Here is a 13448-nt window from a genome sequence, read left to right as displayed (position 1 = left end):
ATAACTCAAGGCCTAAAGCTTAGTGATGAGCAGCACCCCCTTTGACAACGGTAAATTTTTAAGACATCCTGTTGAAAGTGTATGAAATTATTGGTCATTTTAAATCTGTACTTTGTAGGTAGAATCTAGCAAACTAGTTGGGAGTTTATTCAATTGGAACAAACATATGAGTGTAGTATTAATGAAAATACTTGGTTCCTAACTGCAATTATTTTATGCTTGCACATCTTTTATGGCTATACAGGTGTTTAATGATGCTTCCTCTTTATTAATTTGTAAATTATGTTTTTTCAAAATTTTATTTTTTAGGGGTATATAAGAAGAAATAGAAACCTTTTCTCACGCTGAAGACAAAGTAAAAGAAAACTGTATCATGTGTTAGAACACTGAAGAGTGAAATTTCTTGGATTAGTGTATTTCTGGATTGCAAAGCAAAAGAAAGAAGAGGCTGAAAATGGGGAGAAAGAAAATACAGATCACAAGAATAATGGATGAACGGAACAGACAGGTGAGAAACAAGGAGTCTGCATGAACATGTTCAGCAGTAATTCTAAAATTTCTGGGAAATTTGGGATACGTTAATCTTAATTCACTCTTATAAAGCCGAGCTTTGTCTTCATATATCTACAGATGGCATTACCAGAATACAAATAGGAAATATGTCTCATAATGACTTTACTACTGTTTTAGGGAAAATAGTTATTTAAGAGTAATATCAGTTACAGTGAATTTGATTTAAAGTAGTAAAACTACTATTCCGATTTAAATAGTACCCTAGCCTGTACTTCCAGTGGACTGGAGGATTGCGTTGAAACGGACACCTTACTTGATCTGATAGCTAGTACAAACACTTAGTAATGAGTGTACTCATTAGTACTTCTCCCAAGTAACCAGTGATAGGACGAGAGGAAATGGCTTCAAGTTGTGCCAGGGGAGGTTTAGATTGGATGTTAGGAAAAATTTCTTCACTGAGAGGGTGGTCAGGCATTGGAACAGGCTGCCCAGGGAGGTGGTGGAGTTGCCATCTCTGGAAGTGTTCAAAAAAGTGTGGATGTGGCGCTTCAGGACATGGTTTAGGGGACATGGTGGTGCTGGATTAATGGTTGGACTTGATGATCTTGAAGGTCCTTTCCAACCTTAGTGATTCTGTGAAGATAGAGAAAGGATGAGGAATTCAGAAAGGATGTAGTAAAAGTATTTGCTACTACAACAGTCTTTAGAAATTATTTGTTGAAAGGGCAGATTACTCAAAAGGGCACTGTTTCAGGGAAAGCTGCTTACTTGGTTGCTCTTGCCCTAATAAAGAGATGTCCTGTGAACTTGAAAAGTACCAGAAGTTGATGACTCTGCAGAAGTACTGTTTCCTCTTAACTTCTAAATTGCTACATGAGTTACAAAATAAGATTCTAAATGTATATTGAAGTGTGTTATGGTGGCTTCCAGATAACCCACTTTTTAAGGAAAAGTATTGTAGGAAGGACGTGGGGTCTTTAAGAATAGATGTAGTGGGTCAGACCAAAGATGCTGCTAGGCCATTATCTTTTGTCCAGTGATGGTCACAGGCAAATAAGTGTAGGACAGAGATGCACATGTTACACTACTTTGTAATGCTTTTCCAGCTTCTAGCTATTCTTAGCTCAGGAAATCCCTGAGCTGGACATGGTTTCCGTATATTTAGTAACCATTAATGGATTTTTTTGTTTTGTTGTTTGCTGGCAGGGGGCAGGGAATTGTTCAGTTATCCTTTGAGCCCTTACAAAGTTGCAGCACTTAAAACATCTTTTGGCTAGGTTTTTCTATACCTCTATTACCTGTTGTTTCAAGAAACACCTTTTTGTTTATGCTTAGTCATGGTTCTGCCAGTTACTTTGCTCTTGTATGGAAGAGGCAGCAGTTGCTCCCTGTCTAGTCTGTCCATCCTGCTTATTATTCTGTGGACCTCTGCTGTGTTTTCTTTTCTCTTAAAATAACTTTTTCAGGCTGAAGCACCCTAGCTTACTTAATTGTTTTAATACAAAATTTATTCCACAGCTTTGACCGTTTCCACTACTTTTCCCTAAACCTCCTTGAGTATCGCTAGCTTATTTTTGGTGGCAAAGGGACCCGGAACTGCACAGTGTTCAAGATACATGCAAGACGTGGACTTCTATAGTGGTATACTGATGCTTGGTCTCTGTTCTCTTCCTAGTATTTGATGTGCTTTTTTAACTTCTGAGCACCAATTTGATGTTGGGGTAGTGGCAGAATTCCATGAGGCTGTATTGCTGCTGACATATCAACTCAGAGTCCATTGTTTTGTTTGTGAAACAGGGATTGTTTTTCTCCCTCTATCACTTTAAAGCAATGTAAACTCTGAGAAAACTATATATAGCAAGAAAAGTATTACTGGAGTTTGGGAGAAAGCCAGGTATTGTGTTTGGACAGCTTTAATCACACAGTGACGGTATGTTTGATGTAGATAAATGTCTTAAGTACACATAGTAAAAGTAGATGAATTAATAACTTCAGTTCTTTCAGATCTTGCTCTAGAACTTTGGGCACATTGAAGAGGTGGAGCTTGATCCCCCTCACGCGTTTTTTAACTTACTTGGAGTAAGTTGGATAACCTTGGTTTTGTTCTGCTTGAAACAAAAATACTGTTATGCTATATGCTGACTTTAGTGTGGTGATTTTTTTTTTTTCAGGGAGAGTTGCAGTTTTTTTATCATCTCCATCTTATTGGTCTGATTGCAACAATGGGAAGGAGGAGAATTTGTATCCATTTTTAGTGCACTTATACCATGTCTGTGACTGAAGCAGAACATGGGGATTAAATTTTAAGTTTTGGTTGTTTTTTGGCTACCACTTTTTTGGGACTTTTTAGTGACTAGGAAGAAGCTTTAAGCTCTAACTTAAAAATGGAATTAGGCTTGCCTTATCCTTTTTCTGTGGAAACCCAGAGATGATAGTATGCTGCATCTTGTTTTTAAAACCTTTTAAAGAGATTAAATAGCTCTTGTTAGTAGAGCCAAATTTTTTGTGTAGAAATATTGGTGGTGTTCTCTAACCCCAGTGGTGTCCTGTGGTTTTCATAGATAGTACATAGAGTTTTAACACACTAAAATATCCCACACATTACAGCATTTTAGGTATTATTTTACTTCCGAGAATTTTTTTCATCGACCCCAATAACGAGGGCATTTAGGATTTGTTTTGCCGAACGGAAAGTATAGCTTAGTTGCGTTCTGTCAGTTTTGCTGTGGCATACATAGCTGGTTAATAGGTCACTTATGAACATGCATATAATGTCCTGCTAGATGTTTAATACAATGTTCACGTTTTCTTGTTTGAAAATATGCGTAGAATGGGATAGAGCTTTGCCTGCCAAGCGAGTACGTATAACTTATGTGGGAATTAAAGCTATTGTTTTATCAGAAGCATCTTAGTTCTGATGGGATTGTATGTGAGCTGCAAACAGAATATATAGACCATTACTCCTAGGGGATTATAATTGTCATGAGACTGTCATTGTATTATTAATTAAGCAGTCTTATCTGCTTGAATGAGCTGTAGGACATTTATCTTCATTAAGCTGAAGAGAGTAAAGTACAGTAAATTAGATATCAAAGGAGCTCAATCTTGCTGCCTTTGCTTTCCTCCTCACCCTTTCTTGCTAAGCAATATTAGAATAGTGCTGAGGAAGCTGTTGGCCTGCAATAGATACATATTTTTGTTTTTAGTGTGGTCCTGAATGGCACGCTAAATGGCAAGAAAAAAGAATTGCAGAACTAATATTCTGCTTTCTGAGTTTTTAAATGAAAACTGAGTTTATAATAATGTATGTGCATTAAAGTAAGGCTTGGACTCCAGTGGTAGTGGGGTTTGTGCAAAGTACTGTCCAAACACAAAGTAAGAAATCGACAGTAGCTGAGAATCTCACAGGTAAAAAGTCAGGCGAGTAAAATAGCCTTACAAGAGGTGAGAAAGACATTTCAGTAGAGAAGTTAAGATCCCTTGCCTAGGATCGTATGGGTCTTCAAGGGGACTAAGCCTTCAGTCTTTATTTAATGACTTCTCAAAGTGACATAGCACACATACATCTTGTTTATGATGCCTTTTTCCTGACAAAAACTAAACAGTAGTACCTGTCTATACCTGCTCATACTCTGGTAATAATCTCCTAAGTGTCTTGTAATTGAAGTATCAGAAGAGAACAGCTATTTAAAAAACCCAGTTTCCCCAAATCCCCAGACGAATCCAGACAAAGTAATTCTTAATGTCCCCTCCAAGATAGCATTAATAAATCCCAAGCGTTCTGAAAGGCATGTGTAAAGTGACGGAACCACTAAGAGACTTACACAGGATCTGTTTTTAAAAAGCGGCTGTGTGTATTTTATGTGGATAGTAAAATTTCCACCTGCATTTTGGAAAACTACAATGCAGTGAAACCTACATTCGTACTTGGTCAACTTGTTGAATTGATAACTGAAAATAAAATACTAACAGAAGATGCATTAAGGTAAAGTCTGTCAGATATTTTGGCATCTTGTCTCACTAATGTATCGTAATTGTTAAACAACGAGCAGATAAAAAGATCTGCTTACCCTAGTTGAACCTTGAATGTGTTACAGCACTCTGACATAAAATTGTTTCAGAGGCAGTGCTGTATCTTAATGGAGCTTCTCACCAAACGTGCTTTAAAAGGGTTGAATAAAGAAGTTATGGTAAGTACTGACACACATTATTCAAGCCTCACAAGAGGTTCTGTGATCTTGGGTCTTTAAACCCTAAGAAGTTTCCAAGTTAGAAACACTGCACAGGAACTTAGGTGGAACTATGGTTATCATAATATGCCTGACATTCCATATTCTCGTCTTTCTAGGTCTTCTGTTTATTACCTCCTTTCGTGCTGTCGCTAAGTGTTAACAATCCAGGTTTTAAGACATCATGAGTACATTTCGTTTGGGGGGGGAAAGGGAAAGGGCACATGTTAAAACAGACTTTTTTTTGATGGACATAGAGACTGTTCTATAGCTGGAGAGGAATCTCAGGTCCATGCTACCTTTGCAAACAATTGTGGTGGAGGAGCAAAGCATGCCTATACTGTTTTAATAATACAGTTATTGTCAACATGCTGTATACGTAATGTTGTTAGTACATCTGTCTGCATCCCTCTGAGACTAGTTATATGGTGGGAGGCATTTTTTATTATGGATAGGATTCAAAAAGTAATATGCATGAGATAAGTCTGAAAGAAATGCCTTGAGGTGTGTATACGCAGAATTTTCCTATCTATCTGTCAAAAACTTGATGTACATCTGGGTAATTAACATGTTAAACTGTAGAAACCCATAAAACAGGTTTGATTGTTTCTTGTGTTTTACTTCATTCCTATCTTGCAAAAGTATTCTCACTATTGTCTGTTAAACTTGTAAGGTGTGTAGGTCACTCACCTGTCAGTGGCATATACTTTGAATTGTAATATGGAGGTGTGAATGTGGCCATGGACAGAGGTGTCCCCTTCAACACTGAAGCTCAGATTGAACGGCTAGATCTGAAAACAGCATCCTTGTTTAAAAGGTTTTGGAACATTAACTTCATAGTAGTAGATGAAGTGCCTTTTTGAGACACTTAAGAGAATGTTTTGTAAAAATATTATCCTCCAAGAAAAGCTGGCCTTGGCATCAGACCTGTGTTTGATTCAACTTGATGTCAAATACATTGATACTCTTATATTCTTAATTAACTGAAATCTTGTGAAAGGAATAATTTTTTAAAACCTTTTTTCCATAATTGATGGTGGTTTTTATAACTAGTCTTTCCCCCTTCCCTGATGGGCAAATGTTCTTTTGTGATGGTCTGTAATGGATTTATTTCCCAACAGCAGTTCTAATTGGACAGAATGATTGTTTCATGATATTCCCAAGTGGCAGAAAACAGCTTAAAAATATAAGTGAATCTGATTAGATGGTTTAATAGCAACAAAATAACTGTATTTCTTAGCTTTGCATAATAAGGAATCATAGAATCATAGTAACAGTGTTGCTTCTGTTGATATTACTCTTTTCTTTGATTTTACTAGAATAAGATTGTGAGTAACTTGTAAACTGGTTACAGAGTAAATGATCATCACAGAAGAAAATATTGATACCTGGAAAGTCAATGTTGGTTGAACAGAAGGAAATACAGTCAGAGTATCCTGCAAACTTTAACTCTTCTTGGTAGTTATAGAGGAGTGGAGGAGTTGGGGGGGTGTAATTGTTTAGTTTAGTCTAATATAGAGCATTGGCCCTAAAAGTAACACCCAAACATGACAGGCAGTTCTTTTAAGCTTGTTCATATGTTCAGTTATGTTGCTTGTTAGTAGGAATAAGTAGTGTAGGCTCAATTGTTATATTCCTTGAATCCTTGATTATAGTCCTTCAAACCCTTGTCATGTGTTAAAGAATAACGGGTTTTGGTTTTTTTTCTTCTCTAGGTCACCTTTACAAAGAGGAAGTTTGGATTAATGAAGAAAGCATACGAGTTGAGTGTACTCTGTGACTGTGAAATAGCACTCATCATTTTTAACAGCTCTAACAAACTCTTTCAGTATGCCAGCACTGATATGGACAAAGTTCTTCTTAAATACACAGAATACAACGAGCCCCATGAAAGCAGAACCAACTCAGATATCGTTGAGGTAACAATTTAAAAAGACACATCAGTTTTCCTATCTCCTTAATACTACAAATACAGAGCAATGTAGAGTATTTTAAGATATTTTAACCAAATGTATTTAACAACTTCAAAACTTTGTCATAAAATGTAAACTACTGCTTGTAGTCTGCTTTCTCTAAGGCAGTAAGTTGTCTTTACAGCCATGTTGTTTTCCCATCTGCCCTCCACCTCCTGCTAGTTTCTGGGAAACGTGTTTGATTTCAACCATGTTTGGCAATGGAACTAGAGGTGTGAAAGATGGTTGTTTTTCTGGGGGAGGGAGGGTGAAAGTGTTTAAGGTTTAAATGGAAAAAAATCAATTGGATGGAGAATATGGTCCGAAGAGTACTCTCAGCCTAAAAGACAATTGCATTTGGCCCCTTTTCTCTTTTGAGAAAGTAGCTGCTCTACCACTCAAATGTTGCCCATGGATCAAATCAGCCACAGCCTGTGCTGCCTCTTGTTCATCAAAACATAAAAAAAAAAATCCTGAATTTGTGGAGCAAATGAACTTAAATTTGTTGTCCAGTCACACTGTATGTTAGTTAAAAAACAGCAGTAGAACAACTGTACTTTCTGCAGTAATAGAAAAGCGTATTTACTCAAAGGTATTTGTTTCATCTACTTTTATTATGCTTGTGCTTTAAATAGAAACTCTTTCCAATACATAATTTCTAAATTAGGTGCAGTAGAAATCAAGGATTTTCTTGGCAGTTGGAGCCTTTGTGCACTGTAACTGCATTTCAGATAAGAGTCATGTCTCCAGTAGTCCTGTAAATAGCAAAAAGAGGTGTCTGATTTAAGTGTTCAATTTAAATCCTGAAGTTGTCTTCTGAAAAAATGCTTTTCTTTTTAGGAATGATTTAGGCATGCCTTCTATAGCCAAAGAGTCTATTGCCAAGGGGATCGCAGAGTACAGGGAGGACATGAGCTGATCTTGTAAATAAGTTTTCAACAAAAATCATATTGACAAAACTGAGAAATAAGCAAATGCCTTATATTTTGTTTTGAGAAGATTCACTGCTAATTTGTCAACTGCCTTTTATGATCAGAAAGAAAACCTCCCCAACTTCTGTCTGCAGTGTTGAGTATGAATGAGAGGGATAACACAAGCTTTGAAGAGTTGGAGGAGCATTACTTAGTCACTGGATTAGTATAAATAAGGAATAGACGCTGTAGAGAAAGGGAAAACCTAATTCTTTCAAGATGAGCTTTTGACTGTGACAGATGTGAATTTGAGAGAGGGATGCAAGCACTTCAGTTACCAGGCTGATTTTTGTTCTGCATCTAACGCCTCTTTGTGCTATGGCTTGTGGTAACCATGTTTCTTCACATCATCAGATATAATAACCTCTTCCAAAATAATTTCTATGCAAGACTGCCTGTAGTTTTTTTAGGGGTTTTTTTTGGTGGTGTTTTTTTTACTGTTGTCAAGCGTTTGACCCCTGGCAACTACATATAAAAGTGCGCTCAGTACACAAGTTCACGTATGGCTTCTATTCTGGGGGAACATGCAAGGACTCATCTGCAGATTCTAATTTTCTTCTCTAAGTTTTCTGTATTATACTAGTGTGGGATTTGGGACTTTACTCTCTTTTTTTCAAACGTAGTATAATTTAGGAGTGCATCTCCCAGTCTTGTCAGGTTAGCCCTGTGTGCTGTTTAGTCTGCTTGAAATGTGTGGTTGGTGGTTTGTTTTGGTTTTTTTTTCCTTAGTAAAATGTTACTTAGCCAGAGAGGCGAGTGTGTATCTTTTTGCAGGGAAAATATGTTCTTTAAGTTTATGGCTGTGTTCTGGATGGGAAAGTTAAGTCAGTAGGATGAAATATTTACAAGCTCAATATAAGTAAAGTGGAGTGATGTTTTCTCTCTGGATTCCAGAAAAAAAAAATTAATGTGCACAGTATTTTAGAGAGATACAATGCAATTTCATTTTTTGCAACTGATTGCATTTCAGATTTGCTCTGCCAGTATTGTAAATTTGTAGTCTATTAGCTGTTGTTCTTTTGGCAATTAAGAAATATCATTAATGGTTGGGTTCGGATGGTTTGCTTCCCACTGTAAGTAAATAATGTTTAATTTTGAAAAATATTCCTTTTCAGTGGAAAAATACCTACTTTTTTGCTTTACAACAGAGCTGAATTGGTTCAATGGAGAATATGATGTGATTTGGAGCAGATGCAATGACAGGTACAGCATAGGTGGGGAAGAACATGGGATAAGAGATGAAATGGGGGAAGAGTAGGACTCTTGTATTTAAGCAGTAGCAAGTTGCCAAAAGCTCACTGCTTCATGTAATTTCACCATGCTTATGGCATGATAGAGGTGAAGTTACAGCAGCAGCAATTTGGAAATATTCAGAAAGAACGACATAAAATGGCTTCTTGTTATTGTGTCTATGTAGAAGTACAATTTTAACAAACTGAAATTACAGAAAACGCCACCTAAAAATTTCTCAAACATATGCTAAACCAATTTAGAATAAGTAATTCCATTTTATGGAGTTACAGCTGATGTATATATCTTAGTTAACATTAACAAGTAATTCACTTGCTTCCTTGAATATGACAGATGGTATTTGTTGTGATGTACGCTCACCGTGACACTATTCTTGACCCACTGTGTTCCTGATATGCAAGACAGGAGGGGTTTTTTTTTTTTTGCTGTGCTAGAAGGAAAGCTAATTCTACACAGCTCAGAAGCTGTATAAGGGAAGAAACAAATCTACTGTAACTTATTTTCAGTACTGGATGGATGGTAATGTTGTAAATGATTAAGTGAAATGGATGAGACATCTTCCCCTTATAGCTGCCTCCTGTTCAGTTTTGGCATAGGAATTGCTTTTATATGCCCAGAGCTTGGTATCCTCTGTTGCTGCTGGAACGTTTGTGTGAAAACATAGTAGGAGGGAGAGCTCTGGCATCTTAAATGAATGTTAGAAATTCTTTTGATACATGCCCTTACGTCTTTCACTCTACATGTTATTGTAGATGTGAATGCTCTGTTGTTGTCCTGTACCTATTCTTTTCTAAGTTTTTTTTGTTCCTTTTGTGTGTTTTTGTTGGTCCCATTTTTCTAATTTCTTTTAGTGTTTCCTGGTCACCTCCCCTCTCACTCCCCCCCTCCCTTTGTTTTCCATTCAGTTTCTGAACAGTCTGCCTATCTATAGATTGTTGGCTTCTTTACCTGTTTCTTACCATGTGTTTTTGTTGTCATAATTTTCTTTTTTATTTTGTAGCTACTTGGTAACTAGTAACTGATATGGGTGTAAGGAAATGGCTTTTTCAGCCATCTTGGCAGAATCAGACACTTGAATAGCTGGAGTGGGAAGTTACAGAATTCCGTTTTAATGTACGCTTAGTTTTCTAACTATGTCATATACTTGGGGATGGATGGTCCATTCCCTACCATTTAGTACTTTTAAAACTAAGGGAGAAGATCTTGTAACAGATGGCCTGTAACCAGTTTTAAAGGACAATTGGCGTGGCATTTTTCGGCTGGGACTCAACCTCTGTTATCTTCAACTTTTTTGCTGTTTGAATCTGTTTTGCAGAATTAGGAAAAAGTGGTGATTCGGGAAAACAGGATTGTTTGAAACACTCAAAATCTTCAGAACACGCACAAGTCTATGAAAAGACTTCCTTGCTTATCAGCATCAGGAACAATTCATCTAATAGTTTTTTTAGATTAATTTCTGCATTCCTCTGAGAGATGGAAGGTGAACACAGCTGATGTTGACGACAGTGAAACTTTGCTTATGGTTGCTGATCTCCTGGCCTTTTACTAAAAGGCATTTACTCAAGAGGTCGTGTGTGTATGTTTCCTTTAAGTCTCATGAAAGGAAAAAAAAATCCTATGTTGAAATTGCAAAATAAAATTTTTGTACGATTTCAGAAATAGAAGTTACCATTCAGAAAAATTCTTGCTCTTGGAGAATATGGTCCTTTTCACATCAGATGAGAGAGGTTTTGTTCTGTTGTAAAATGTTTCATTGATCTTATTTTTTCATAGTTATTTGAGTGAAAGCTAGGGCTTGCACAGGTTAAATGGACCATATAGAGATTGAAAAAAGTGAGATTTTCAGTTGTGTGCTTTGAATTCTTGAAGTATTAGGAAAATGTATTTCATTTTACAAAGCTGTAATGGCACAGTTGAAGATTGTTAACACTGAAGTACTGTCTATGATTTGAAGGACTTGCCGTAGGTGTTATAGCATTTGATGCTTTAATGTTCATGGACGTTTTTCTGTAGCACATTATTCTTGGCAAGTAATTTATTTTTCCTGAAAAAAGAAGTAGAGTACTTCTGCAGAATAAAATGGGAAGAATTTCAGGTTTATCAGGATTCTGTATCCATATGGTTGACAAATTGAGACCATTCTTTTTTTGATCCAAGGTAAGGAGGGAAATGAACAGGCACACGTACTCAATCTTTAGTGTAGGGGGTGTTAAGATTATTACAGAATCTCTACAAGGTAACACTTCCATGTTGGGTCCATCTGCCCCTCAAGAGGGCCTCAGAAAGCAGCAGTCATTCAGTTGTTTCCTCTCTTCCAGCCTCGCTTTTCGTGGGAGTCAAGGACTGAAGCCAGGCTCTTCTTGCCTGTTCAGCTTGACTTTTTATCTCTTTTCCACGCTTTGATGTTCCTTGAGTGATACAGCAAAACAGGGTTTATTTAACCTATGCTTGGCTGTGGGTAGGTTGTGCACATGCCGTCGTATCACCATCAAACTGAGGTGATTTGATTTTTAGGAGCCTGTCTAAAATGTGACCTGCTTTTGCTGGTTGGCATCTGTGCCCATGAGAATTTCAGATAGCTTTTGGTTAATGAACCACTTCTGTGCTGAATAGTTTAATGCTGTTTTCTGTATAGTATAATTTGCTGTATAAGGTTTAGGTTATACGCCAGATATTGACAGCTGTCCTTGAAATATGCAATAATCTGTAATAAAAACCGTAACTAAAAATAAAAAAAAGTTTATCCTAAATGATACCATGCAGTTACTGTAAACATACTCATTCTTGTGGAGACACTGCTGTATTGGAATAATCGTAGTTGTTCCTTGGTTTAAGTTACAGCAGGTAGTTTGGATGTTTGTATTAAATCTCTTCACATGGCAAATGCTGGCTCTAATAGGAAGTAACATTTGTGATGGCCTGGTGTGATAGTGGTCATGTCATAGTTTTGACAGAAACAAGACAGAAAGCAGGTAAACGCACCTGCTACTACTTGCAGTAGTGTAAGCAAGCCAGTTTAATCTTACACGATCTGTATTCAGTGCATCATCTTACCTTAAAATACCAAGCAGGCACTCTACTTCTCTGCCTTTTCACAAAATTTTAATGAGGAGCTGTTATAGGAGCAATACGTGTTCTTTAGTCATAGACATATATAGTATCAGAGATGCGATTGTCAGATCATAGCTTTGAGTAAGTATGTAGAGCTCATCTGCACACGTGGAGCCCGCAGCATAAAGAAGCAGATGCATCTCCACAGCCAGATGGAGCATATGCCAAGAGACAACTGTAACAGTGTGGGGAGCATAAACAGAAAAGTTGGTGTTGAAACACTGTGTTTATAAACGAAAAGCTTTTTTGTTTTGTTTTTTTTATCCAGTTTTCTCCACCGCCCCAGCATTGCTTCTTTTCCAGGCTATGGATTACCAATGTGTATTTTGAACTGTTATTGGTGTGTCATACAGTATAGTACTGTGTTAACTGTGGGGATGTTATGGTGTTTCGGTAGCACTTGAATTGGTTCATAGCTTCTTTTTATAAATTTGAGTGAACTTCGTATGAAATTGAAGATCTGGGAATTGTATCTCAATATACATGGATGCACACATACAAAATAAGCTGAGAAAGACATTCAGTTAATTGATCCTGTTTTGTTCCTTGGTGGATGCTGGGTATATCCAATTTAGATACGCATTTGGCAAGCAATTTGGGCTTCCATATTTTGCTATTAAAAGCTAAAAAGTAAGATGGTGGAAATTGGATCACATCCTTCAAAAGTGTATTTATTTGAAATGTTTCATAAGAGAAGTTACATGAGAAGTTTCTAAACATATCTTTATAAAGGAAGAGAACGCTTCAGTTGAAAATGAAAACTGAGGCTTAATATAGGTGAATAAAATCTCTAAATTTACATGAAATATCAACACAGCTTTATAGAACTGAGAAAGTGCTAAGAGGTGATACCACAAATGTTGATGGTTAGATACACAGTAGAGGTTGACAGTGCTGATTAGTTAATTGTTTTGCATTCCTTCATAATTGATAGATAGAGACTTGCTAGAAGTGGACTAGACTTGGGGGGTGGGCAGGCGGGGAGAGAAAGAAAAAACCAAAAAGCTTTGCATTGGTAGAAGAATATATATGAGTATTATGAATAGTATTATGTGGGGTTTTTTTTTTTGTGTGGAACACTTGCTTTTGTCTCCAAACAGCATGGACCACACTTTGGAAATAAGTGGTATACACTTAGAAGAAGGAAGAAGCTTAAAAATGGTTTCAGTGAAGTGATGAAATGACTTTGTAATCTGCTCATGATGCTGAGAAAATGTAGGCATTATTGGACTTGATTTGCTAAATGATTATGTAAATGTAATTATACTGCATATAACATTTAAAATAATTTGAGACGGCACACAAATGCCGTTGAGACATTTTAAGGAGATGATTGAGGAGGATTTATGTGCGGTTAAGGACTAAAATCTCAGTTTTAGCTTCCCTTAAAAAGAGAAAATGCATAAAAACTGAAGTGGTCT

The 13448-nt window shown here is 36.8% G+C and overlaps 1 protein-coding gene across 15 annotated transcripts in view; it reads left to right on the top strand.

Moving 5' to 3' along the window:
* Positions 1-454: 454 nt before the first annotated feature.
* The window catches only part of MEF2A (myocyte enhancer factor 2A), a gene marked incomplete at both ends in the record, with an annotated part of 56568 nt that continues 43574 nt past the window's right edge, over positions 455-13448 (top strand). For 9 of the 15 annotated variants that reach the window (XM_082004969.1, XM_082004966.1, XM_082004964.1 and 6 more), the window contains 2 exons: positions 455-508; positions 6458-6661. In XM_082004969.1, coding sequence (XP_081861095.1) covers positions 455-508; positions 6458-6661 — 258 coding nt within the window. The remainder of the gene's footprint in view (positions 509-6457; positions 6662-13448) is intronic. The other 6 variants (XM_082004963.1, XM_082004962.1, XM_082004959.1 and 3 more) reach the window with 1 other exon arrangement.

Source organism: Phaethon aethereus (assembly GCF_964289735.1).
Source record: "Phaethon aethereus genome assembly, chromosome: 12".
In the NCBI taxonomy this organism is placed as follows: Eukaryota; Metazoa; Chordata; class Aves; order Phaethontiformes; family Phaethontidae; genus Phaethon; species Phaethon aethereus.
This window is presented reverse-complemented; position numbering and strand designations above follow the sequence as displayed.